Genomic DNA, 25,216 nt, shown 5'->3' with positions numbered 1-25,216 from the left:
TGGGTAGATGCAACAGAGAAAGATGTTCCCTCAAATATCATGGCCCTGTGCCTATTAAGACTTGATAGGTCATGAACAACACCTTGAACTGAACCTGGAAGAGATCTGTCAACCAACAGCATGTGGGCACAACCCTGGGTGAGTCACAAGAATCCATTCTTTTTCCTTTAGTGTAGAAGCAGCAAAAGATATATGTTTGGGGATCTCTTGTCCTGTTCTTATTTCAGAGTGATTAATTTTGGATTAAGGATACAGACTTACTAGCTGGTATTTCTGGTTCTGGAATAGCTGTAGTATGTCCTACAAAAAAAAGAAAACAAGTCATGGAATCTGTAAATAGTGAGATAATAACACTGAAGACCAACATAAAACAAATTCTATATACAATATGTACAATTTGCCTCTCTATCCAACATAACATTGGAGTAGGATGTCTTCAATAGGCAACTGCTTTACAGTATTTCTTTGAACATTGCTGACTAATGCTATATCACACTAGTGATTTACAGAATCTTGCCATTGTTATTATTTACTGATGCATGTTCACAATGGCAAATGCATTATTATTGTATAAATAATGCCTGCATATTATTACTTCACAGAAAGAGTAATGAAAGCTTGGAACCAACTTCCAGCAGAGATACTGGGTCAATCATCCGTAGCCGAGTTTTAAACACGTTTGGGATAAACATATGTCTATCATCTGACAAAAAATTAAAAATAAAAACATAATAAATAAATAATAATAAAACAAAAAACAATATAATTAAAAACAAATAAATGAATTTAAAAAAAACAAAAGCAAACCAAAAAAAACCCTCAGAGGACAGACTCAATGGAACCCTGGATCGTTTTCTGCCATCAGGTTTCCATGTCACTATGTTTCTATTTTCACAAATCAGTGCTTTCAAAATTCACCTTAGGAAGATTCATGGCACCTACATCATTTTCTATCTAGTTTAGAGTCCCCTAAGAGCATTTATGGCAGGGTTTCCAACCAATGTTCCCTATAAAGGAAATTGGTTCCAACTTCAGTTGGTTCCAGAAAGTCATTGATTAAAATGCTGAACAGGAAAGGGAGGAGAGACCTCTGGAACTCAGTATCTTCTGTCCAAATCATCCATGAACCTTCTTTGGATGCAGTTATTCATTCAGCCAACTGTCAAGCTACCGTACTTAATAGCAGCATTTGGGCATGTCTACTGTCTACCACATTCTTGTGTACAAAACTAATATTTATTAAAAAAGAAGGTAAAATCAGCCATGCATGATGTTCTTTGACAAAAACATTCTAGTTCTTGTTCATTATTACAGCCTAATGCTACATCCTGTGGCTTGATATTCTGTTTGATGAATCTGCCTAGTACAGATGTGTACTGCTTAGCCTATGTGCTGCTTTTTCCTTTCTTTTGAAGATATGTATAATATTATATTTGTTCCATTATGAGGAAAGTATGTAAACATATTGCACTTTCTTTCCTGTTATGCCATTACATTTCAGACTATGGAAGATACCTGAGCACTTGACACCAGCATCTTCTCCGTGGTTGCAGTTATGACGATACCATCCTCCATGAGAACATTCCTCCAATCTATCCTCATTCCCTCTACAATTTACATCATCCAGAGTTATGTTTCCTGAGCCTTGACCAAAGAAAGCGCTTCCGTGTGCTGTGACGGCGCTGCCACAATTGAGCTGTCTGCACACGACCTTTGCGTCCTTTAAGTCCCAGGAATCATCACAGATGGTGCCCCACAATCTATTGTGCAAGATTTCAACACGTCCCTCACAGCTGTTTTCTCCATTGACCAGTCTTATGGATTTAGCTGAGAAAGATAAGTCAGAATCCATGTATTTGAATGGAAGATTGGAAATAATGAGGCTTCTGATACCTCAAAGATAAGCAATTTTCAAAATTTTGCCAATTAATTAGGATTAGTTCTTACATAAACTTTTATTATGAGAAACATAAAGAATGTTTTTTCATAGCATTCATAGTTTGTAATATTCAACTTTGGAATTCTTGTGCAGACTTACCAGGCAACTTTTCTGAGGGTGAAATAGCATCATGTGAACAGTTACATCAAAGAAAATAAATAAGGCATACAATCTATAATGGGTATAATTATAGTGTAGCATAATTACTCCCAGTATCGGGGTGACAGTACTACAGCTAATCATTAAAAATTATATGTAATTAGTGAAATTTTCATTCCCCACAGTCTAACGCTGAAGGAGTAAAATAGACAGAGACAAACCATTTAACTTAGCCCCTCCCTCCACAGGCTCCTACATGTTTCTTCCATTGATCCTTAACACATGAAATGCAATAAGTGATGTGAATATAAAAATCAATTACTGGACTACATTTTTGATCACTCATTAATGCATGGTTATAGAAAATAAAAGTATGAAATTTCTTACCAGGGACCACTTCTGGTGTGGTTGTTTTGGTAGTTGGTTGAGCTGGAGTAGGTGGAGCTAAAAAAAATGGGTCAGAACATATTTTGAGATAATAACAATGAAGCCAGGCATGAAATAAAGTGTATAAAGTAAGAGAATTACCTTACTCCCCAGCATGACACTGTTGGTGATATCTTTAGTAGTAAAGTGGTTATATATGTCCACTTACTAAAGAAGGATTTTGCACACTAGACATTCACAATGTTTATAATATGAAACAGCCTCTGTCATGACTTAATGAAGTCTTTTTTCTTCAGTGATGTAACCTCAAACAACAATGGCTACAGTAGTCTATGAGTTAATAGCCATAGCCTTGGAGCCAATAGTTTCACTGAACTTCTATATATAGAAAGATCAACACTGAAAAAGCTATTTTTTTAAAAAAAAAATCCAATTGGAAGTTATGATACCCATCATTGATGCATAATAGTTGATTAGAAAGTTTCAATTTTGGAATGGAAAAAAAAGAAGTTGGTTATTCATTAAGAGTCTTCAATAAGACCCGTTCATAAAGAAAATAAATTTAAATATCACTTCTATTGATTTATTTTTCATATTACTCTTCTATTTATTCAGTCATATGTTTCAGTGAATAATGAACAAAAACTAGAATAACTGTCCCTTTATCAGATTTAGAATCATCTTCATCATCTATTTACAGTCAGAAACCAGATCTCTCTATTTACAGCTAAAGTATATCTATTTTAATGTACCCTTTTCTAGGTCCATATAATACTCTTAATTTATTGGACAAACATGAATAAGATAATTTATGATTATCTTATGATTATGATTTGAGAATACAGAAGTGCCGAAAAAGTATTAGATGATGCAAAATATGGATGTTGTCAGATATAACTTTAGTCATTTGTTTCAGAACCTCCTGAAATGGCCGACTGACCAGTCTAGTGAGGTTTCCTCTGGACCAAGACTTTTCAACTACTAACGAAGGAACCATGTTCCCTTAATTTATATGACTCTCATAGGTTAGGGATACTCCTAGAATCACCCCACAAGATCCTCCATACAAGTCTGCAGGAAGTCTCAGGAGCTGTACTTTGAAGCAGCTGGTGAGACTTTCAGATGGGGGGGGCAGGGCTGCAATCACTTTGCTGTTGAAAAGCAGTCATTTTGAAATTTATTTTTAAACAGACAATAAGTTGTGCACTTTATTTCTTAATCAGTTTGTAGGATTATTGTCTTTATTAAGCTAAAAGACGCTCTTTGCAGTCAAAGACTTTTATAGCTTTTTAAAGTTCTCACTATTTTTGAGACTTCCTTACTGGTAAACAAGGAAGGGGGCTGCTAGAGGCAAGTTAAAAGAAGGAAGAATGGAGTACTGGTTTTTTTTTAAAAAAAAAAACTTTGACGGAAGATCTTTGGTTTTATTGTATTATTTTTATGTAATCTGTAGCTTTGGATTGTTTAGTTGTGGGTGGCTGAAGTTTTTCAATTTGTATGAATTCTGATTGGCCAGGAAGCATTAAAATTGATGTATAAAAAAATTACTCCTTGCCCACAAGAGGGAGCTAAGAGCATGAAAAAATATGGACTGTATCAGATTTCCAGAGCCTGCTCCAGAAATATTTAAATAAAATAATTCACTTTATAGATCAATTATGTTCTAACAACATTATAAAAGCAAGAGGAACAAACTACTCAAATAATTGGGAAAAAGATGAGCAATTCAGAGATGCCATTATGTAAAGAAAGTTACCAAATCATTGAAGCAATTTCTCAAGTACCTGACAATGCAAAGGATATAACTACAATTTTTGGACTATAAATCTGGTACCAATTTCTGTTATGATGATCGTTTAAATACATGTCTTCCAGTGTAATTGAAAGAAGAGTTCCAAGTAAATCTACAATTCTCAAAAAACAACTATGGAACTTTGTCTTCATGGATACTATCAAGGTTGAGAATCCCTTGAGAAAAAGAGAAGTTTAAAATTGCTTGACAGTTATTCCAGAGAAGAAATGATTTTATTCTATGAGGACAAGCTTGAGAGAGTGACTTAAATTGAATGAGCTAATTGGAATTAGGATGAATTTTTACTAGTCTGTTATATCTAATAGAAAGAAAGTTCTAATGTATGGATTTGTATCTATAAAGTGGCTTTGAAAATGGGATTTTTCTCTCTTTCACTTATATATAATGCTTGAGTAATTCCTAAAGTTTATAAAATATTATTAAAAGTGAATTTGAAAGTATGTATGTTAAGAAGTTTTTTTAAAAAAATGTACGAGAGTTCATTGACTTTAGAAATATTTTTAAAGAAAAGTTTACAGTTTTAAAATGAATGTAAAAAAAGGGTTGCCCCTTTAAGGTTAAAGAAGTATAGTTGATATAAATGATAACAGTTTATTAAAATTAATAAATGAAAATAGAAATATATATTACTTCCCACAACAAGGGAAAAAGTAAAGGTGGTTAAATTGACTGCTTTATTCAAAGAAAAGAACACGTCTAATTTTGTTTCTACTTGGAAACTGCTTCTGGATTTTGTACTTGAGATGGAAAAAATAAAACTTTGATTTTGGGTTAGATAGTTGTGTTGTTATATGGCAAGTGTATATTAAAGTATAAAAGTAAAAGTTGAGTTTGTAATGTTATTATTTCTACTGAGCTAACAAGATGCTTTTTTTCTGTTTCCCATTCACGTCCCCTATTTTCCTGTTATTTTTATTTTCTTTTATATTTTATATTCTGATAAACTAATAAAATTGGTATTAAAGATATTTATTTCACAGATTTCTGATGCTGATTTTCTAGTGAATATTTCTCTCTTTTGATACTTTTACTAAATCCCTAGATGTTCCTTCCACTGATCCTGGTCACATGAAATGCAATAAGTGATGTAAATATGAAATTACTGGGCTACATTTTTGATCACTCATTAGGGCATGGTTGTAGAATATAAAAGTGTGAATTTTCTTACTAGAGGTCACGCTTGGTCTAATTGTTTTAATATCAGGTTGAGCTGGAGTAGGTGGAGCTAAAAAATACACAAAAAGAGTCAGAACATATTTGTGGGATAACAGTGAAGCCAGGCAAGAAATAAATACACTAAGTGAAACCTACCTGACTCCCCAACATGACATTACAGGGATACATAATATAGAATAGAACAGAGCTGGAAGGGACCGTTGAGGTCTTCTAGTCCAGCCCCCCGCTCAAGCAGGAGTACTGATACCATTTCAGACAAGGGACTGTCTAGTCTCTTCTTAAAAACCTCCAGTGATGGAACGCCCATGATTTCTGAAGGCAAGCTGTTCCACTGGTTAATTATCCTCACTGTTAGGAAGTTTCTCCTTAATTTCCTTAATTGATTCTCTCTTTGATCAATTTCCAACCATTGTTTCTTGTCCTGCCCTTTAGTGTTTTGGACAATAATTTGACCCTCTCTTCTTTGTGGCAGCCCCTCAAATACTGGAATACTGCTATCATGTCACCCCTGTTTCTTCTTTTCTTTAGAGTAGCCAAACCCAAGTCCTGCAGTCGTTCTTCATGTGTTTTAGTCTCCAGGCCTTTGATCATCTTAGTTGCTCTTCTCTGAACTTTTTCAAAAGTCTCAACATCTTTTTTGTAGTATGGTGACCAACATTGGTTGCAGTATTCCAGGTATGGTCTTACTAGGGTTTATAAAGGTACTAATACTTCACATGATCTTGATTCTATGCCTCTGTTTATACAACCCAGGACTGTATTAGCTTTTTTGGCAGCGGCTGGACACTGCTTGCTCATATTCAAGTATCTTTTGTAGTAACCTGCTTATACATGATCACTTAGTTACTAAGGAAGGATCTTTGCATACTAGAGATTTAAATGTTTATAATACGAAACAACCACTGTCATGACTCAATGAAGTCTTTTCTCCTCAATGATCTATCCTCTATCAGTGATGGCTAGATTAGTCTTTGAGATGACAGCCACAGCTATGGAGCCAATATTTTCCCTGAACTTCTAGATGTAGAAAGGCTAATGTTAATTAAGCTAATTATTTTTTTTTAAAAAAAGAAATCCAGTTGGAAGTTATGAAACCTATCATTAACGCATGTAAGTTTATTAGAAGGTTTCAGGTTTGGAATGGAAAAAAGAAGTTGGCTGCTCACCAAAAGTTGTTTCTATCAAACCTGTTCATAAAGAAAGGATATTTAAACGACACTGTGTTGATTTTATCGTTATTCAATTTATCCTGTCATATATTTCAGTGAATAATTTATAAAAACTAGAATAACTGTCTCTTTATTAGTTTTAGAATCATTGTCATCATCTATTTACAATCAGAAATCAGCTCTCTGTAGATAATACATATAACTACAGAAAACACCAAAAAGGTAATAAACAAATCCTATTTTTTTCTGATCGAATTGACTGTTCCTATACATACACACATATATCCACATACATGTGCACATACTTTTAAAGCCTGTTTTTAAGGGGGAACCTAGACTATTAATTGCTAAAAAGCAACGGCTAGGGCAAAAATCTACCTTTCTAGAAATTTCTGGAGACAAGTGTGCTCCCATCGAGAGCTTTCTCCTGTTTTGACCTACTCGTGGAATTTGACAATCAGTAATTAGCCAATTATCAAATAGCCAATCACCAAGTCATTTAGAATGGACAGCATATGAGACTTGTGTGGCTCTCTCCCAAAAGGAAGAGGCATATTCAATATTCCATGTATTTATGTCTTTCTTAACACGCATGGAAAAACAAAGTTTCCCATGTGCTCCCAGAGATTGAGATAGTTGTTGGGAAGGTGCTGTGAATAATTCTCTATAGAATCGATATCATTAAAAAGTAGGGGAAAGAGGTATGCTCAGGTCATTTGGAAGATCAGTATTAAAGATCTACTTCATTTCTAATGACCAAATAAGATCAAATATTGCACTGAGGAAGTACAGGATGTAAGATTAGGTAATGCCCTTCCTCCAGGATGATTGAAAATTATCCAAAAGGGTCATGTGGGTTATAGATCCCTTATTGATGATTAATTAGGACCAGGATTTAAAATAGCAGAGCCTTAGATTCTAGACATAGAATTACTCTGTAGAATAATTATATTTTTTTAGCTATCAGAAGATGAACTGCTTTGGTATAAAGAGAAGTAGAAAAGGAGAAATAAACATGCCACACATTTGCCACTTGGTTGCTTCCAGGAAAATGCCAAACCAACAAGGGATATCTTCACATAAAAGCAAGGTTTGATGCCCTTCCAGATCCACCCATGCATTCACATAATAAGAGAACCAAATGCAATTCATATCCAGCAAACAATAAAGAAAAGTAAAATGAAGGTTGACTCAGCCTTCCATCCTACAAGATTGTAAAATGGGGACCCAGATTGTTGAGGGCAATATACAAATAATGCTGACTTTTCTAAACCTCCCAGAGAGTGCTGTAAAACACTATGGGGTGGTATATAAGTCTAAGTACTATTGTTATTGCTAAAGAAAAAAAAATACCTGTTCACTACTGAATATTGCATTAATATTCTGTGGTTTAATATCCAACTAACTGTTTCTGATTTTGAGGAAAGGAATACTCTAGGATTTCTTCTATGAGGGTGTTTTTTTAATCAGTTATTTAAATCACTCACACAGAGTAGTTGACCAGAAAAAGTTGGCTTTAAGACATGAAAAGGAGGTTATGAAACTTACCACTTGTTTCTTCAGGATGAGCTGTTCAGAAAATAAAATTAAATAAAATTATATGTAAATGATATTACTTGTATTAATTGTTGATACTATTATAACCAGTCATTAAAATCTGGTGTTATTACAACTAAAATGTGATAGTGAACTGAATTTTCTCAAAGCCATCATGAGGGTCAGTATAAAGGCAGAATGGAAGGAAGGAGAGAAGAATAAAATAACAAAGGCAGTAATATGGTCACTTACATTTCCCAGTTTAGAACATTCCCACCAAATAATACATAACACTTTCCATATGTGATTTTGTTTTGGGATTGGAATAATGAAAAATGTTTGATCCTGAAATATACATCTCAGCACATATACCTGCACAGTAATGTACAACTAAATGCTTGGCAGTTAAAATTTATTTAAACCTCAGAGTAAAATGGCAGGCTTTCCTACATGGATTTCTCCAAATGAAATGGGACTGAAGTTCCCAGAAACAAGATAAACTATCTATAGCATTTAGAGTTTGGTAATATTGTTGAAATCTCTGGACTAAGCTTGAATGTCTATCCTATTTTAATGTAACCCTCTTGAATTGTATAATTGTTCTTAATTCCTGAGCAAAGAGTAAACATGACAATTTATGATCCATTGCACAGGTAGCCTGGATTTGGCATTTTTGATCACCTTTCAAGTCCTTCCCAAGGACCTGGGATAGGCAGATATGGATATTTGATTGTGTTGCATATATTGTTGCAGAATGTATGTTGTTCCAAGTAAAGCTGCTTTTTGCAATTGATTTATCAATTGATGAATTTGTCAGTGCTGATGGTGTTCAAATGGTGTTCCAGTTGTTTTGGGATTGCATCTATTACTATTGGTACTACCTTTGCTTTCTTTTGCCATAGTTGTTCTATTATTATTTAGTTGATTATTTAGTTTAGTTTACTTATTATTTGCAAACAATAATTTTTTAAACCTCTTGGAAAACTATAGATTGAGAGTACAAACTTACTTGTGAGTTCAACTGTTGGCAATGGAGTTGTGAAAGCCACTGATAAGAAAAAAAAATCTATTACTCTTTGCCCAATATCCTTAGTTAACAGTTATGAGTTATTTGTAAAAAATAATAAAGATGAGATACAAATAAGTAAATAAATCTCAGTTGTTTTCTCTGCTTTTCTACTGTTTTTCCTACCAATATCCCTAGAAGCTCCTTCCCATTCATTGTCTTCTAAACCTTAGCAACTTTAAGCTTTAGCATGCTGAGGAATTCTGGGAGTTGATGTCCAGACATCTTAAAGTTATCAAGGTGAAAAACACAGCTCGAAAGGACAGAACTGATTAAAATAATTTCAAAATGACTACTATTGTCATAGATAGATTGTGAAAACATTCCTGTCCATTTGAAATAAGAACTTTATAAGACTAAAAAGAAACAAAGGAAGCCCTTTCAGTTTAGAGATTTATAAGATTCCTTTGATGACACACCCATGCGATTCTACATAATGAAGAGGTGAGGGTAATGTTGATGAAGGTAAAAATAATAATTTAAAAAAATACATAAATAGAAACAAAACAAAACAAAAACCCTTCAAATGTAGACTCCATGAACCACTAGGTCTTTTTCTGCCATCAGTTTTCTATGTTTCTATGGCTGACTGCAGCATATCTGCAGACTGAGATTGTATCATGGGCAGTCTCACAAAATGATTATTGGGTAGCCATTTATAAAACTGTTGTCATGGAGAATTTAGCTAGAAAGCAAACTGGGGGAGGATCTCCTTGTCATTGCTGTGGCACACCAGGATATGTCTTACAATCCTACAGCATTTTCTGGGTTGGTGAATAAAGCACTGAATTGTAATTATGTTTTGCTTGTTTTAAGGACTAATGAGCCCAAGAATTCTTCTCAGAAATAACAGTAATATTGGATTTTGGATGCTTTGCTTTGTGTCCCACAGGGCCATGCAAAGTATTTGAAAAAGGTCCAGTACTAATATATAATTAGACTGAACCAAATGCAGAATGCTGTCTCTGTCTAATTGTGCATCTATAGGAACATGCAACATTTTCTCTGGATTCACCAATAATTTGGTGATTTGGCATGAACGTTTGGGCTGAGACAACTGGAAACATTTTTCAGAACAGCTGTGTGAACTTTGTAAGCAGTCCATTTATTTTAACAATCTGAGCAATAACATAATATTGTTAGTGTTGAAGTCATCTTACAAAATACATCTAGTAAATGTGTGGCATAGCCTCCTATGGGAAAGTCATTTCCTGTGCACCATCTTCAACTGAAGAAGACCAAGGAGGTTATATATGTCCAGATGTTCACAATGGAATGGATTAAGAGCTCTGGGACTGAAGGAGGCTCGGGGTGTGGCTTGCACATTCTTGCTCTAGAAAGTTCAACAAGTCTACTCTTCCTTGCCAAAATTTGAGAGTTGAGAAAGGATTATAGAAGAAGCCAGAATATTCTCTTGTTGCTTCTCTTACGGTCCCCAGAGGTGGCAAAGTCCTGAGTACATGCTATCAAAGGAGGAAGGAGTATTGCTAAAAAGCTCGTTCCCAAATCCCTTTCTAGTCCTAACTAGAAGGAAGCAAAAATAGAAAAAAAAATTGCTCTATATTTGAAAAGCATTCTGTATGACATAAATTCTGGCAACACCTTTGACTATACAGTTCTGAAAAATGGGCAGCCTTTCCAAACTAAGATAGGGTGAGCTTTTCTTTGTGTAATTTCTTTCCATGGAACTGAATTCTGGACTGGTGCTTATCTCAAAGGGATAACAAATCTAAATCTGAAATCACAATTCTGATTTCTGAGATTAGCAGAGAAAGACATGTATAATGAAGTAAAATGTCAGCAAAAATATCCCATGGTAGGAAAAACACAGCAGCAAGTATCAGAATAACAGAATAATGGACTTGGAAGGGACCATGGAGATTTTCTAGTCCAACCCACTGTTCAGGCAGGAAACCCTATACCATTTCAGACAAATAGTTGTCCAATCTTTTCTTAAAACCTCCAGTGTTGGAGCATCCACAACTTCTGGAGGCAAGTCATTCCATTGATTAATCATTTTTACTGTCAGGAAATTTCTTCTTGGTTCTAGGTTGCTTCTCTCCTGGATCGGTTTTTCATCCACTGCTTCTTGTCCTGCCTTCAGGTGCTTTGGAGAATAGCTTGATTCCCTCTTCTTTGTGGCAACACCTGAGATATTGGAACACTGCTATCATGTTACCCCTTGTCCCTCTTTTCATTAAACAGATTAAGCAGCATGCTTACCTCCTACATCATAAAATGCAACGAAGCCTTGACCTATTGTATCAGAATGTCTGTATACTACCAAGGTCATTATGCCCGAATAAGAGTATAGTGTTGCTTCTCCTTCACATATTTTCCTAAGTAGAGTTGACCTATATGGTTCTCCATTATAGACAGCAATATGTTCAGTAGCACAATCTAAGCTGAATAAGAAAAAGGAGACAAAAATAATCATGGACCAGACAACAGAGCATCATTGGAGAAAAACACTCTTGGTTCCCCTTTCATGCAAAAAGGCCAATGAAATGAAAGAAACTAAAATGACTGAATGATATTTGAAAATAAAATGCTTACTTTATGTAATTAAGCGTTAGTCTTATTGGATAATGCTCAGGGGAGTAAATTGTCCAGATACACTTTTTATTTCTATTTCCTCCAAGATAATATGGGCCAAAAAATGAGCCGTGGACGTCTGAAAACATCCCGCCACATCCAGCTTCAGCTATCAAACAAAAACAGTAAAATGTCATATTTCATAACATATTAAATTACATAATATCTATTGTACAACTCTATAAATGTTATAGTGAAAATTTATACATTAGCTTAATTTAGGAATTGTGAATTTAATATTAATTGATTAGTACTTTGATTTCTGTATATATTTAATGAAATATACCATATCTAATATCTCTTAGCAAAAATATAACTACTGGCTGCGCTATCATCTGAAGCTGCTCCTATAAGCACAATGGGGTTTTTTTAATCTCATTTTTCTTTTCTTTTTTAAAATTTTATTGTTTCTTATGCCTTACAATCTTGGTCGTTTTGGTCTCATGATAATCAGCAGAAGCAGAAAGTTGACTTAAACCAAAATATAATACAATGAAATCATTAGGGCACAGCTATAAGAAGTAAAAGTGCGATTTTTCCTGTTTTATTTTCTGTGAAGACCGAGCATTAGGCATCATTATATTAATCAAAGATCTTGCATGCCTTATAATATTGCCTACATTAGCTGCATTTGACTTGCCAGTCTTGAAATTCATGCTATTGGTAACTCAGTAAAAGACTGGTGAAATAAAAATGTCTGAAAGCAAGAAAATTCGAGGCATTCTGCAATAGGTTCTTTTAACAAATTAAAAATTTGCAAATGAAGCTCACATACACCTTGTGGATATTTGCATGTCAGTTGCTTGCTGAAATATTTTTGTTCTAAAAAGTATTCTAGAAGGCTGGCATAGCCAAAACTAATTTTATGGGTTATGTTATGTAGATGTTCTACTTACTTGTTGCTGAAAGTTCACTTGGCATGGGAGTTACTCCTTCAAAAAGAAGATGAAAAGAGAAAAAGATAAAGATGAATTGTTTTGCCAAATGTGGTAGAAATTGTGTCTTGGAGTAGTTTGGTCATATTATGATATTTGTGTATTTGTGTGTGTGTATGTACATGACCTTTAGGGAGTAAACTATTAGAAGGGCAGCATAAATTTCTCTTCACTAAAATTGTCCCTGCTGGTCAATCATCAGCAGAACACTAAAAGCTTTGAAGACTTGCACAAATACATCTGTGGTAGAATCCAGGAAAGTCTGCTCACAGACACATTCACTTTAGTAACTTCTAGATCAGACTGTTGTAATGCATTCTACATGTGGTTGCCCTTGAAAAGTATCTGGAAGCTTCAGCTGGTAGCATGGGTGGTTATGTGTTCTCCTAGAACAGCACATGTCACCCCTGTGCTCCATGAACTGGATTGTTGCCAGTTTTCTTTCAGGACCACTTCAAGGTGCTGGTTTTAAAGTACTTTTGTGTCTTAGTACGGTTATCTAAGGTTATCTCCCCAACTACATCTACCCATTCCATTAAATCTGGAAGAAGGGTATGCTTCGGATCCTGTCTATTAAGGAGTTAAATCTGGCAGATTCTAGGACAGGGGTAGGCAACCTTGGCTCTTTTATGACTCGTGGACTTCAACTCCCAGAATTCTTGAGCCAGCCATGCTGGCTCAGGAATTCTGGAAATTGAAGTCCACGAGTCATAAAAGAGCCAAGGTTGCCTACCCCTGTTCTAGGAGATGGGCCTTTTTGGCCATGGAGCATGTTAATAGAACATTTTCTCCTTGAAGTGAGGTTAGCTCCATTCCCCCCTCCCTTTTTTTCCACAACTCCCTCAAGACCTGGCTTTGTTACCAGGCCTAAGGTCCCAGGGAACCAGGGATATCTTAAGATTGCTCTAGTATTTTGATTAATTTACTCTCTCATGAATGAAGGCAAGTGTACATGTTTTAGGATTGATCACTGGGACCAGAGGTTTAGTCTTCTGAGCTTTTGGACTCATGCTGGAGCCCATCCTCAGGGGACTTCTCTCTATCAGAATGTGGTGTGAGAGAAGTTCCCTGGGGACGGGCTCCACACGAATCCAAAAGCTCAGAAGGTTAAACCTCTGATCCCAATGACTGACCAGACCTACAATCTAATCTCTCCTCTACTGTTTGTATTTTTAGGAATAACTGTTTTAATCTAAAATAAATTAATAAAATAAATAAATTTGAAGTGGCATCTTTGTAACTCAGGGAAAAAAATATCACATTATTCATCCCCGATGCATTGTTACTCAGATGTTTGGTTTATGATTATGTTTATGGAAGAAAATAAGACAAGAATTTTAATCTGCAGCTATTGGTTACTTGGGAAAATTAGATTAGACAGAACAGATTTCCGCCCCCCCCCCTTTAAATTTTTAACTCCTTGCCTACCTTTATTTTATTGACTTATAGTCAAATCCACTTTTTTTAAAAAAAAAATAGAACAATACAATGCTGATCAAGTTAAAGGCAGAAGAAATCTAAGTCTTCTGTTAAATGATGATCAAGCTCAACACTTCCTGATGGCAAACACAATCAAGCTATCTTTACTATTCTCCTGAAAATTTCAGGTGGAAGGTCTGCAGGTAAGAAATATGTACTTAAGAAATATATATGATCAACCCAGGCAGGAGAGAAGTGGGAGTACAGGTTCTGTGTGCCAAGTCTAGTAAAGGAAATTATGAATTAGGATGTGTGTTGCTGATTCCATAACTGACAACAAATGCAGAGAAAATATTATTGAATCTTCCTTTTTTCCCCCCTTCCTTCATCTACACTGAAATATCCCTACTGTAACTCACAAAACCAGCAATTGATCTTGAAATCTTTTCAGCCTGGGTTACAAGCTCATGAATTTGATGTATTTAGAAAGTAGAAGGCAGGAGGAAAAGAACTGAATGTTTGAATTTTGTAATCTGCTTAATATGAAACAATTTTTTTCCATTTATGCTGGCAGCATCTGAATGAGAGTGATTCATTCCCAACCCTTTAACCTGGTCATATTTCTCAATGCTAAGAAGAAAAAAATGAAGTGTATATATTTTGTAATGTCCTTTCTTCTGTACCTACTTCAGAAGGTTCATATCTTTAAAGAAAAAATGTGGCATTGAATCAATTCCATTAGTAGAAGAACAACACTTACCAGATTCTGTAGATGCTGCTGGGGAAAAAAATAAAATTTATTTAATATGAACAAACACATTGCTACATTTTTGGAGATCCTGTCCTAGTACTGTAAACCTATCGTTTTTGTCATCCAACCATAGCTCCCCTTTATGCCCTTTATTTAACTATTTATTCTTCTTAATTGTATGCAGCCAGAATCTAAAGTGAGCACGTTTAATCTGAAAAAAATATTAATGGGATTCTAAGTGATACTTATAAATACTGGGACATAAATATCGGGTATTCTTATTCACTTGTGTACTGTAAGTCAATCACTTGATTGCATAGGTACTCTTCTTAGTTCAATATTCTGCAGTAGCCTGAGTAATAAGTAAACTCAACCCAGGTTTTAAACTGGAAAACAAAATGGATTTGGTAGGAGCTAAGGAATTGACTGACTATGTTTATGTGTGGAATTTAATCTACTATACTCTAGGTGTAGAACATCTAGTGTATTTGAGCTACAGGAATCAATGTCTGTTTAATTTCTGATATCCCTGGCATATTACACTGTAATATAAAGCTTTCTGAAAATATAGAAATGATTATATTTATTCAAGATTATATCTATCTATCTATCTATCTATCTATCTATCTATCTATCTATCTATCTATCTATCTATATAATCAAACTTTAGAGTATTGCTTTCTTCATTGTCGAATTCTCAAACCCACTTATTGAGAATGATAGCTGAACATTTCTAAATTAAACTTTTGGTTGGTTATAGTGTGAGATTTGATTTATACCAAATACGGCATGTATCAGTCCACTTTGAATTTTGGTAATGGATATTAACTAATTACTGTTTTTTGGCTTTATATCCTATTTCCAGTATATAGAAATGCTTACCTATACAATAATGTTTAAATATAGGTCTGATGTTTTACACCTGATATCTACTATAGTTTACCAGCATCTATTGTTATAGGAATTACAAACCTATCACGCAAATAGTAATAAATGAATAAGTCCTTCCAATTAAGAAAAACACAGAATTTAGGTAAAACACTTTTCTCCTATCTAGCATAATAATTCTGATTGGCTAGAAATGATTGGAATGTTTATTCAAAGACAGTTAGATGGATACTGAGTTGAATAAGCTTATGGCATTTCAATTACAATAAAATAAGAATTGTTAAATAACCATGGAAAAGCAATACACATATTTCTGAAAAGTATACCATTTTTGTTCTATTAACTTGATTCATTTAATTTCATTTGTCTTTTATATATTTTATACATTCCTACAATATATCTTGAGTAAAATAAAAAGATTATTAGCATGTCACATCATTTAATTACAAATTCTAAAACTGGGCCAAATCATTCTAAGAGTTTTTATTTAGGGATTCATTATCTTTACACAGCAGTTCTTAAGGCATCAGCCTTAGCCATATTGCATCAGATCTATTAAATGGAGCATCCAAAGCATGGTATTCTATTCATCCAACCTCAAGTAGCTGCATGGAGGTGCATTCTTCACCTATAGAAAGACTGTATTTACATTGCTACAATAAGTACAGTCACTTGCATGATAAAATATGGCATTTAAGCATAAGTGCATTTTTATTTCACGTTTGTTATTTGTATGGCAGAGGAGCATCTTATCAGCATCTGCTTGCGTAAGTTAAGAAGAAGACTTTTCTAGTGCTGACCTATGTTGTCTTCTAACATCTTACCCCATTCCAACTACACCTTAGCTCCTAGTTTTGCTATCATTTCCAAGTTTTTGACTTTGTGATTTTTTTTAGGATGATAATTTACATCAAATTATATTACAATATAATTATTATGGAAGGAAGGAAGGAAGGAAGGAAGGAAGGAAGGAAGGGAGGGAGGGAGGGAGGGAGGGAGGGAGGGAGGGAGGAAGGTTAAGAAGTAGAGTCTAATCAATGTTGGGCTGACAAATTAGTACTACATTGGCTGAATCAATCATTGTTTTTCTTGATTTTTAGTTAAACACTTTTTATTCCATCACCTATTGTAAGAAGAAATCAGAATGTGGTTGTACAGAAATCAATAAATATACTTGCAGCAATCTGTGCTTAAATCTGCCACCAAGTTAGGAAAAACCCTAGCCTTACAATGACTTTTTTATTACATAAAACTGGAAAAGCTGCCCTGATTGCATCTTATACTGAAGATAAATTACACAGAAATGTTCTTTTAGGGCAAATAAGAAGGATTGAGTAGTCTGTGGCTTGTGCTGACAGAATCACAAAATTGAGACACTAATCAAAACAAACAAGTTAATCAGGTCTATCTTGTCCTTCTGCTTTCAGTGAAAGCAAAATTCCATTCAAGTGTCTCGGTTCAATTTCTGCTATTTAGTTACTTCTAAGTAAATAAAGTTCTGGTTTAATTATTACTAACATTAGCTAAATATCTAGTCTACCCATAATCTGTAGACCAAATTTTATAGTCTGACTGGTGAAATAGATTTCAATAAATCATAACTGTCCTAGAGAGTAGCAACATCTTGGCTGATTTTGGAGACTACATAGTCAGAACCAGTCCAGTATTTGGATAGGGATTACCTCTTAATACTATGCCTTTTAGCTAGATTAGGAAGGGGGAAAAAAACTCTGAAGGAAATATCTATAATGTTCCCAAGAAAGCTGCAGTAGACGTACATTCTGGTCATTGTATTAAAATGTCAAGCAGTTCAAATAGTTCAAATTTTTCAGTTCTTCATTATTATTTAGCTCATTTCCAGCCTTGTACATGGAGACAATGTAATAAGTTTCCCTTGCAAGGGTCCTTGGTAGTCTCTGAGCACTGATGATGTTACCTGGTTTGGGTAATGAATCGTCTGCAAGAAAACAACCAAGCTCAGAGAGCACCAAGGACCCTTCACTTCAACCTTGAGCTACAAATATTCTCCTTTATTGGTACCAAGTATCTCTTTGCCCAAATCAAACCCAACATATTACCTGTGGCTGAAAATAGCAGCACCCAAAGAAAGATCAGTGTGTGATCCATCCTGGGGGAAGATTCCAGAAGAATTTAAAACAGTAATCCTGTGGCAGGAATCACCTGTGAATATATACAGTGTAGAATCTGAAACTTGATCTGCATTTTTTTTTCAACAGTTCAGATGAACAGGAAGTGATCAGGAAAATACTTCAAGATGCCAAACAAACGGTGCCAAGATTATAGGTGCACATAAATGGCATTTTCCTTATCTTTTAATTTCCACACTTGTTTAATACTCTTATACTGTTTATTGTGTAAACAGTGTTGAAAATGAAGCCCAGATTTGTCATCCTATTTCCTCTCTATATTTTTTTTGGGGGGGTAAGAGATATTTTCCAGGAAGAAAGGAGGCAAAATATCTATAGATATGAGATGGTATCAAATGAATTGCAACACTATACCATAAATCCTCCTAGCTACTATGCGTAGATGGGAACATTCTCCATATCAAAAGGGATTACAACATTGTGGCATGTTTGGAAGTGACCACATCTTAAGAGGACATTTTCCTTTAGCTGCGTCATAAAATATGACTCCTGACATTACTTCAGTGTGTGCTCAACGGGGAAATTGGTTTTCACTTTTTAAAGTCCAAAATACTCCAATCTGTATTACAATCCATTTTTGATATTTTAAGGTCTTTCATATTTATTTTGTGAGAATGCATGAGAATTTGCAATGCAAAGGGAGAAAGATTCTCCTAGACTCACCTAAAGTAGATCATTTTCATTTTGTCATACCTCATCAAGGCTGCATTCTGTGTAACTCCTGCTTAGACATTAGAACCTAACAGGATTGATTCAATTATATACTCCAAGTAGCAGCGAAACGCATATTCTGCCCCCATCCCTGTCCCATCTCAGAGGTAGCAATAGAGCTAGGTATTTTAGCTGCTAGCAAAATTAAGTCTATAACACAGTTAAACACTCACAGGAATTTGAAGGCAGAGATTGAACCCAAGGTAGTTTGCACACAGATTTTGTGAGAGTCAAAGCACCTGGCTATTAAGCAAATTAAAGTCTGAGTCACAGACTGAAACAGATGTCAAGCTGGGAAAGACCCACCATCAGGCGATACCCTTCCAATCAGTTTCTTAGAACAGCTCTTTCACTGTATCTGTAACAAGATTTGCTCCTCCATAAGCATTGCATTGAGAAAGTCCACAGGGCATCTGATTGTGAAAACAGCCATGTCATTGGGCATAGTTTTGATAAGCCATTTGAGGCTGCCTAAAGTAAATAGCTCCACTGTGGTTCTAGATGCGATTCATGGGAAAAATAGCAAGTTCTCATTTGGGCTCAAGTGAGATTTTTGGTATGTATCTTCCTATCTAAAAGCATTCTTACCCAGTTAAATGTCTATGGAGATTCTCAGTCATCCGGGTCATGATTGTCCCAATGGTGTTTTTTTTCAAGAGGCAACTGGACTTTCTTGTTTTTTCTTTGAAGACGTTTCGCTTCTCATCCAAGAAACTTCTTCAGCTCTGACTGGATGGTGGGGAATAGAAGGATTTATATTCCTTGCATTTGCATTCTTTTAGAGAATTGTTAAGGCCACTTGGAGGTTTATCTGTGTCTTCAAGGTCACCTCAGTAGTGCAAATGGGTGTAGGGCCTTCTTGGAACTACTGAAAAGACTGTGTTGCAGAGAGAAGATAGATGATGTTGTATCCCTCTCCCTCCCCCGTTAAGAGAGTGCTGTTCAATTTTGACATAAATAGCCTCTTTGACCCCTCTTTCAAACCCGCAATCCACTCTGTCCAAAATGTGGACTTTGCTGTGTTCAAAAGAGTGGACATGGGTGTTCTCAGGATGGCCTGACAAGTGCCCTGATGCTGAGTTCCAAAGTTTCTGGCTCAAGAAGCATGAGTTGTCCACTTTCAAGGGATGCCTGTTATGGGGTAGCAGGGTAGTGATCCCAGCCTCATTGAGGTCTAGAATCTCTGCATGAGGGACATCCTGGCATAGTCAGGATGAAAGTGCTTGCGCGCAGCGATCTTTGGTGGCCTGGACTCGATAAAGCCATCGAGGCTCAGGTGCATGGGTGCCAAGTGTGCCAACGGTCTCGGCCTGAAATGCCTCAGGCACCAGTACATAGGTGGGAGGAGACTCAAAACCCATGGTCTAGGGTGCATTAGATTACTCTGGGCCCTTTCAGGGGCAATTCTTCCTGGTTGTTGTTGATAGCCATTCCAAGTGGCTAGAGGTTGTTCTTGTGTCCTCCACTATTACTGCCAAGACCATCCAGGTGTTGAGAGGAATTTTTGCATCACACGGCCTTCCAGATGTTCTGGTTTTAGATAAAGGTCCTCCATTTACCTCTTCTGAGTTCCAGGCTTTTCTTCAGGCCAACCTGATCCACCATGTGACTTTGGCTCGCTTTCACCCATCCTCCAACGGACTGGCAGAGAGAATGGTGCACACCACCAAAGATGCCCTCAAGAAACTGACCTACGGTAACTGGCATCATAGGTTAGCAGATTTTCTTCTTGCACACCGCACCACACCATGCACTGCCATAGGGAAGAGCCCTGCTGAACTCCGTTGGGGTTGCTGCCTCATCACTAAGCTGGACAGGCTGCACCCTGACCGGGTGGCGTCACAGGTGTCACAACCACAGGCACCGAGGAGACTTCAAGTGGGTGATCCGGTCTGGGCATGAAACTGGTCATCTCTGGGTACCAGCTGTGGTCTGCAAGGTCTCTGGGCCATTGTCCTATGAAGTGACATTGGGAGATGGCCGCATCATTCACAGGCACATAAATCAGCTGCGTGGGAGACTGGACTCTCACCCTTCCGCTCCTGGCTCTGCTCTGAGGGGGGAGGAGGGTTATAATATGCATTCTGGGGATCAGGGTCACCAGCCTTCACTGGCCACTGCTGAGGCCATGGATATTTCATCACAAGGTTCCGCAATTGCTCGGAATAGGAATTCAGTGGATAGGGGGTCATCCCACACACCCACAATTACTCCAGACAGGGAGTCACACCAAGGGTATCCACATTATTCACACATGATAGATGGTGCTCCAGACAGGGAGACTGACCTGGGGTATCCACAAAACTCACACACTGCAAGAGAACAAGGAATACAGCAGGGGGGATGGCCCAATTCCGCAATTGCTTCCAGAAGGAAGTTAACAGGGAAGGGGGTAGCCAGGGAGGCGACTCCTGATTCTGGCACCTCAGGCACAAGTTTGGGGCAGCAAAGTCCTGGCCTGCCGAGCCTGGTAGGTGAGCAGGGAGGCCAGGCAACTGCACCAGGGTCACCTGGCAATTTTGGGCAGCAATGCCTTGGCCCACCTAGCCTGGTAGGTGAGCAGGTGGGCCAAGCAATCTCTCCTGGTCCGAGGAGGTCACAGCGGGCCAAGTACCCACCCAAATATCTTAGGGATTTTGTGAAGTTGCTGTCCAGTTCAAGGGGAACTACTCATATGGGCCCTGAATAAAAAAGCCATGGTTATTTTGTATTATTTTTGATTTCAGATACATGTATTCACAAAACAATGTGGAGGGGGTTTTTGCCTGAAGGCAACCTTGGGTATTCCACATTCAGTGCATTTGATTGTTGGAACTTATAACACTCTTCCCAAGGGATGACGTGTGTGGGTGTACAGGCATGTTCCATCTAGGGGGGAGGGGGGTTGTGTCCCGAGCCTGCAAAAGCAGGCTCGGGACATTGCAATGGTCCCGGGCATTCCAGAAGCTGCCCCGGACCAGACTGAGAGGTGCCAGCCTTGCGTGCATGTGCAAGGTGCAAAAGCACTCCGCTAATTGTTGCTATTATGTCCGGGGATCTGGGCAGTTAAAGAGAGGCCTGTGTGCTTTGCTTGTTGTTGGTGTTTGGCTGTTAACGAATAAAGAGCTGTTAACTGCACAATGACTCTTCATCATTCGCCTATGATCAAAGGACTTAACACGAAGCAAAACATCTTCTAAGAAAAAACAAGAAAGTCCAATTGCTTCTTGGGAAAGCACTTTTGGATCTTACCCAGTTAGTCTGAGAGTTTAGAGACAAAGCTTCTGTGAGTGAATAAGTGAATGAGTGAGTAAATAAATAAAATTTACAAAACATGATCAAACACTATTGTATAGACTTTGCTCTAACACTGGCTGTTGGCAATTGAGCATTTATAAAACCTGAGCAACTGGGATATGATCTAAACCCTGGCTGCCAACAAATATGTAAGTTCATTCATGAACATATACTTATGTTCAGTCATGGGATTCAGCCAGATCGCACCAGTTTGGCAGAACTGGTAACTAATGTTTTGTTACCCAGGCCCAGAATGGACTTCTGGAAGCAGCATCCATCCAGAGAACTGGTTGCTCGTATATTTGAATCCCACCATTGCTTATGGCACTTTAGTTCTGGTTTAAGCACTCAAATGCCTATGCTGCCTGAGTTTAATCATTTTTCACTGAGACCTTAGGTCTCACTGCAGTCTGAACCTGAACTTTCATTTGCAGAGTTCCCAGAACTGGCTTTATACATGATACCTCAGGCCCTCTTTCAATGGAGACTCTTCCAGGAAATCTATGAAAGTCACCACAAGTTCTAAGTGCTTCCAATCTTAGAGGGAAATTGCCAAAGAATCCTTTCATTTAGACCTTGCTATTCAGCACAGCAAATGTGGAAATCAAATGAGTGGGACCCATACTAAACTGGGTGACTGTTGCCCAGGTTTCAGTATTCTATTCAGGCTGACAAGGATACAGGTACAATCCCATAGACAGAACTTGAATTACTTGTTTTTTTAAAAGTGTATCATTTCATCCTTCCCATATTTGATCCTGTCTAAGAGATCAGAATATGAAGAAATAGTAATCAGTACCATCAGAGTAAATCAAATATTTCTTTCAGTCCTTGTTCCTTGCATCAATCCATTTTTATTATTTTTTTTATAAATTTATAAATTTTAATTTTAGTTTATAAATAAATCAAGGTGGTGGACATTGCTAATACACTTTATTCCTACTATTTTACCCACAACAGTCCTGTGAGGTGAGAGAGAGTGATTGATCCAAAGTCACCAGCTGACTTTCATGGCAGGACTAGAACTCACATTGTTGCTTTTAGCCTGGTGCCTTAACCACTGGATCAAACTGGCTCTAATGTTTGGAAACCAAGAAAGTAGTTACTTAATAATTCAAAACAAACAAGATTGTATCAATGCAAACTTCAGAACTTTCTCAGAATGTAGTATGTAGTTCCATATTAATTGTGGTTAACTGTGCTTATCAATCCTGAAATCACTTTAAAGTTAAATTAAGGGGGAGGAGGCAAATCAGCCTAAAGCTCTAATAGGAAAGTATCATAAAAATTGGAGCTGTTTTATTTTTAAATGTTTTATTTTAGTCTTTTTGGTAAAAGAGATGCTATCTAGGAAAGTGGAGCCTTTACAGGACAGTAACACTGCCAAGCATCAAAATATATTAGAGTATTTCACTGAAATACATATATATTAAGGTTTATTAAGCGATACAGTATGATATCAGACCCCTGAAACGGACAGCAAGGAGAGGAACCCCTGATACGAACCATACGGGTGTCTCTACCGTACATTAGTAATGTGTCAGAAGCCACAGCCAGGCTTCTGGCACCCCACAATATACAGGTAGCCCACAAACCTACTCAGACTCTACGAGCTAAAGTGATGCGCCCCAAGGACCAGCTCCCTACCGCCGAGAGATCAGCTATAGTTTATAAGATCAACTGCACAGGGTGCCAGAGTAATTATGTAGGCGAGACCTCAAAAAGCCTTAAGACTCGTCTACATGAGCATAGGTTGGCTATTAGACGAGGCGAACAACATTCGCAGATTTGGGCCCATGTAGCAGAATACGATCATTGCTTTGATTTTGAGAATGCCCAAATCTTGGCCAACGACACGACAAAAGGAGGTCGCCTACTGAAAGAGGCATGGTTTTCAGGAATGGAGTCCATCAATCGGCGCGTAGACTTGTGTGCAGCACATCAAGCTCTGAAAATGTGGAGTGCCAGCAACCGTACTAATGAGTGGAGGAGACCCAATCAAAAAACTTGTAATCAAAAAAATACCGCCCGGCCCCCGTCCCTGTGTAATTACACCGATGGAGCCTCTATTGACAGCTCCTCCCTCCCAGACCGACAACAGACTAACTTCAGCGGACAACTGCGGCTAGGTTTGTCATGACCTGCCGGGAGCAGACTCTTTTTGGGATGGAATGGAGATGGAGTGGAGCTTGAGGAACCGGAGGTAAAACGGAATATAATAAAGTCTAACATGGACGATGAGAACGAGGATGAATCCCCCCCTTGAGGATACTACCAGGCACATTATGATAACCCGGTCGCAGTCGAGCAGAGGAAGGCACCCCCCTCTGACATTCTCAACACAAAGCTGCGCAGTGACTGCAATTAAAGGGGAAGAGCCCCGTACGGAGTGAGAATGGAGAATTGGGGATGAATGGGAATGGTGCTTACCGACAATGGACGGAACAACAAGGCACTGACAATGGGACAATGGCAGAAAACATCCTGAGTGTGCGCGAGGGAGAGAGCGTGGAAACGAACAGTAGATCATTCAGGAGAACTCACGGGAGGAGGAGGGGAGGAGGAATAGCATGGGCTGTGACTATGAGCCTGCGTTACAACCCCGAGGGATAGATAAACAAGATCAAAGTGGTCTTGGGGCTTCCAGGGATATTGGAAGCAATTTAAATAATTGCCCACCCCCGCTCCCTAAGGGATGGTGGGGGAGTTATGAGCAGGGGAGGAGAAAAGATCCTGACCCCCAACCTGACCAACCCTGAAACAGCTAACGGAGTAACGTATGACAGAATGCAAATTAGCAATGGAAAGAGGATAGGTGCTGATGTGGGGCGTGTGCTTGGGACTCAACTCGATCAGCTGGGGCCGATGACACGCTCCAGGAGCCGGAAACAGGCATTAAACAACTGTATATAAGACTTCCCCCGGTGTTTGCCTTTTAACCCGGACGATGTCAAATGTATTTGACGAAAGCTTGGTGGATTAAATTCTATTTTTGATAGATATTCTCTTGGTGATCATTATTTTGACAATATATATTAATTTATATATTTATAATTGTATATTATGTATACACTTGTATATGCTCCTTTATCACTTTGTTGCTTGTATATATATACTGAGAGTTTATGCACCGGAAACAAATTCCTTGTGTGTTCAATCACACTTGGCCAATAAAGAATATTCTATTCTGTTCTGTTCTGTTTTGTTCTATTCTATACATTTCCCTTACATGTCATTTAAGGCTGAGATATATAGCAGGCCACATTAAATAAATTAAGACTGAAAAAA

At 37.4% G+C, this 25,216-nt stretch overlaps 1 protein-coding gene across 1 annotated transcript in view; it reads right to left on the bottom strand.

Moving 5' to 3' along the window:
• Positions 1-17,959, bottom strand: part of LOC120311716 (deleted in malignant brain tumors 1 protein-like) — an 88,251-nt gene extending 70,292 nt beyond the window's left edge. The window contains exons 1-11 of the mRNA XM_039351583.1: positions 17,852-17,959; positions 14,895-14,912; positions 12,677-12,712; positions 11,742-11,889; positions 11,409-11,590; positions 9,129-9,167; positions 8,132-8,152; positions 5,407-5,463; positions 2,426-2,482; positions 1,516-1,827; positions 262-300 (exon numbers count right to left, since the gene is read on the bottom strand). Coding sequence (XP_039207517.1) covers positions 262-300; positions 1,516-1,827; positions 2,426-2,482; positions 5,407-5,463; positions 8,132-8,152; positions 9,129-9,167; positions 11,409-11,590; positions 11,742-11,889; positions 12,677-12,712; positions 14,895-14,912; positions 17,852-17,900 — 958 coding nt within the window. The 5' untranslated portion in view covers positions 17,901-17,959. The remainder of the gene's footprint in view (positions 1-261; positions 301-1,515; positions 1,828-2,425; positions 2,483-5,406; positions 5,464-8,131; positions 8,153-9,128; positions 9,168-11,408; positions 11,591-11,741; positions 11,890-12,676; positions 12,713-14,894; positions 14,913-17,851) is intronic.
• Between the last annotated feature and the right edge of the window lie 7,257 nt (positions 17,960-25,216).

The sequence above is a fragment of the Crotalus tigris genome, unplaced genomic scaffold, assembly GCF_016545835.1.
Source record: "Crotalus tigris isolate CLP2741 ecotype Arizona unplaced genomic scaffold, ASM1654583v1 scf7180000017536.10889498, whole genome shotgun sequence".
Taxonomy (NCBI): Eukaryota; Metazoa; Chordata; class Lepidosauria; order Squamata; family Viperidae; genus Crotalus; species Crotalus tigris.
The sequence above is the reverse complement of the archived record's forward strand: the minus strand, read 5'-3'. Positions and strand labels throughout refer to the sequence as shown.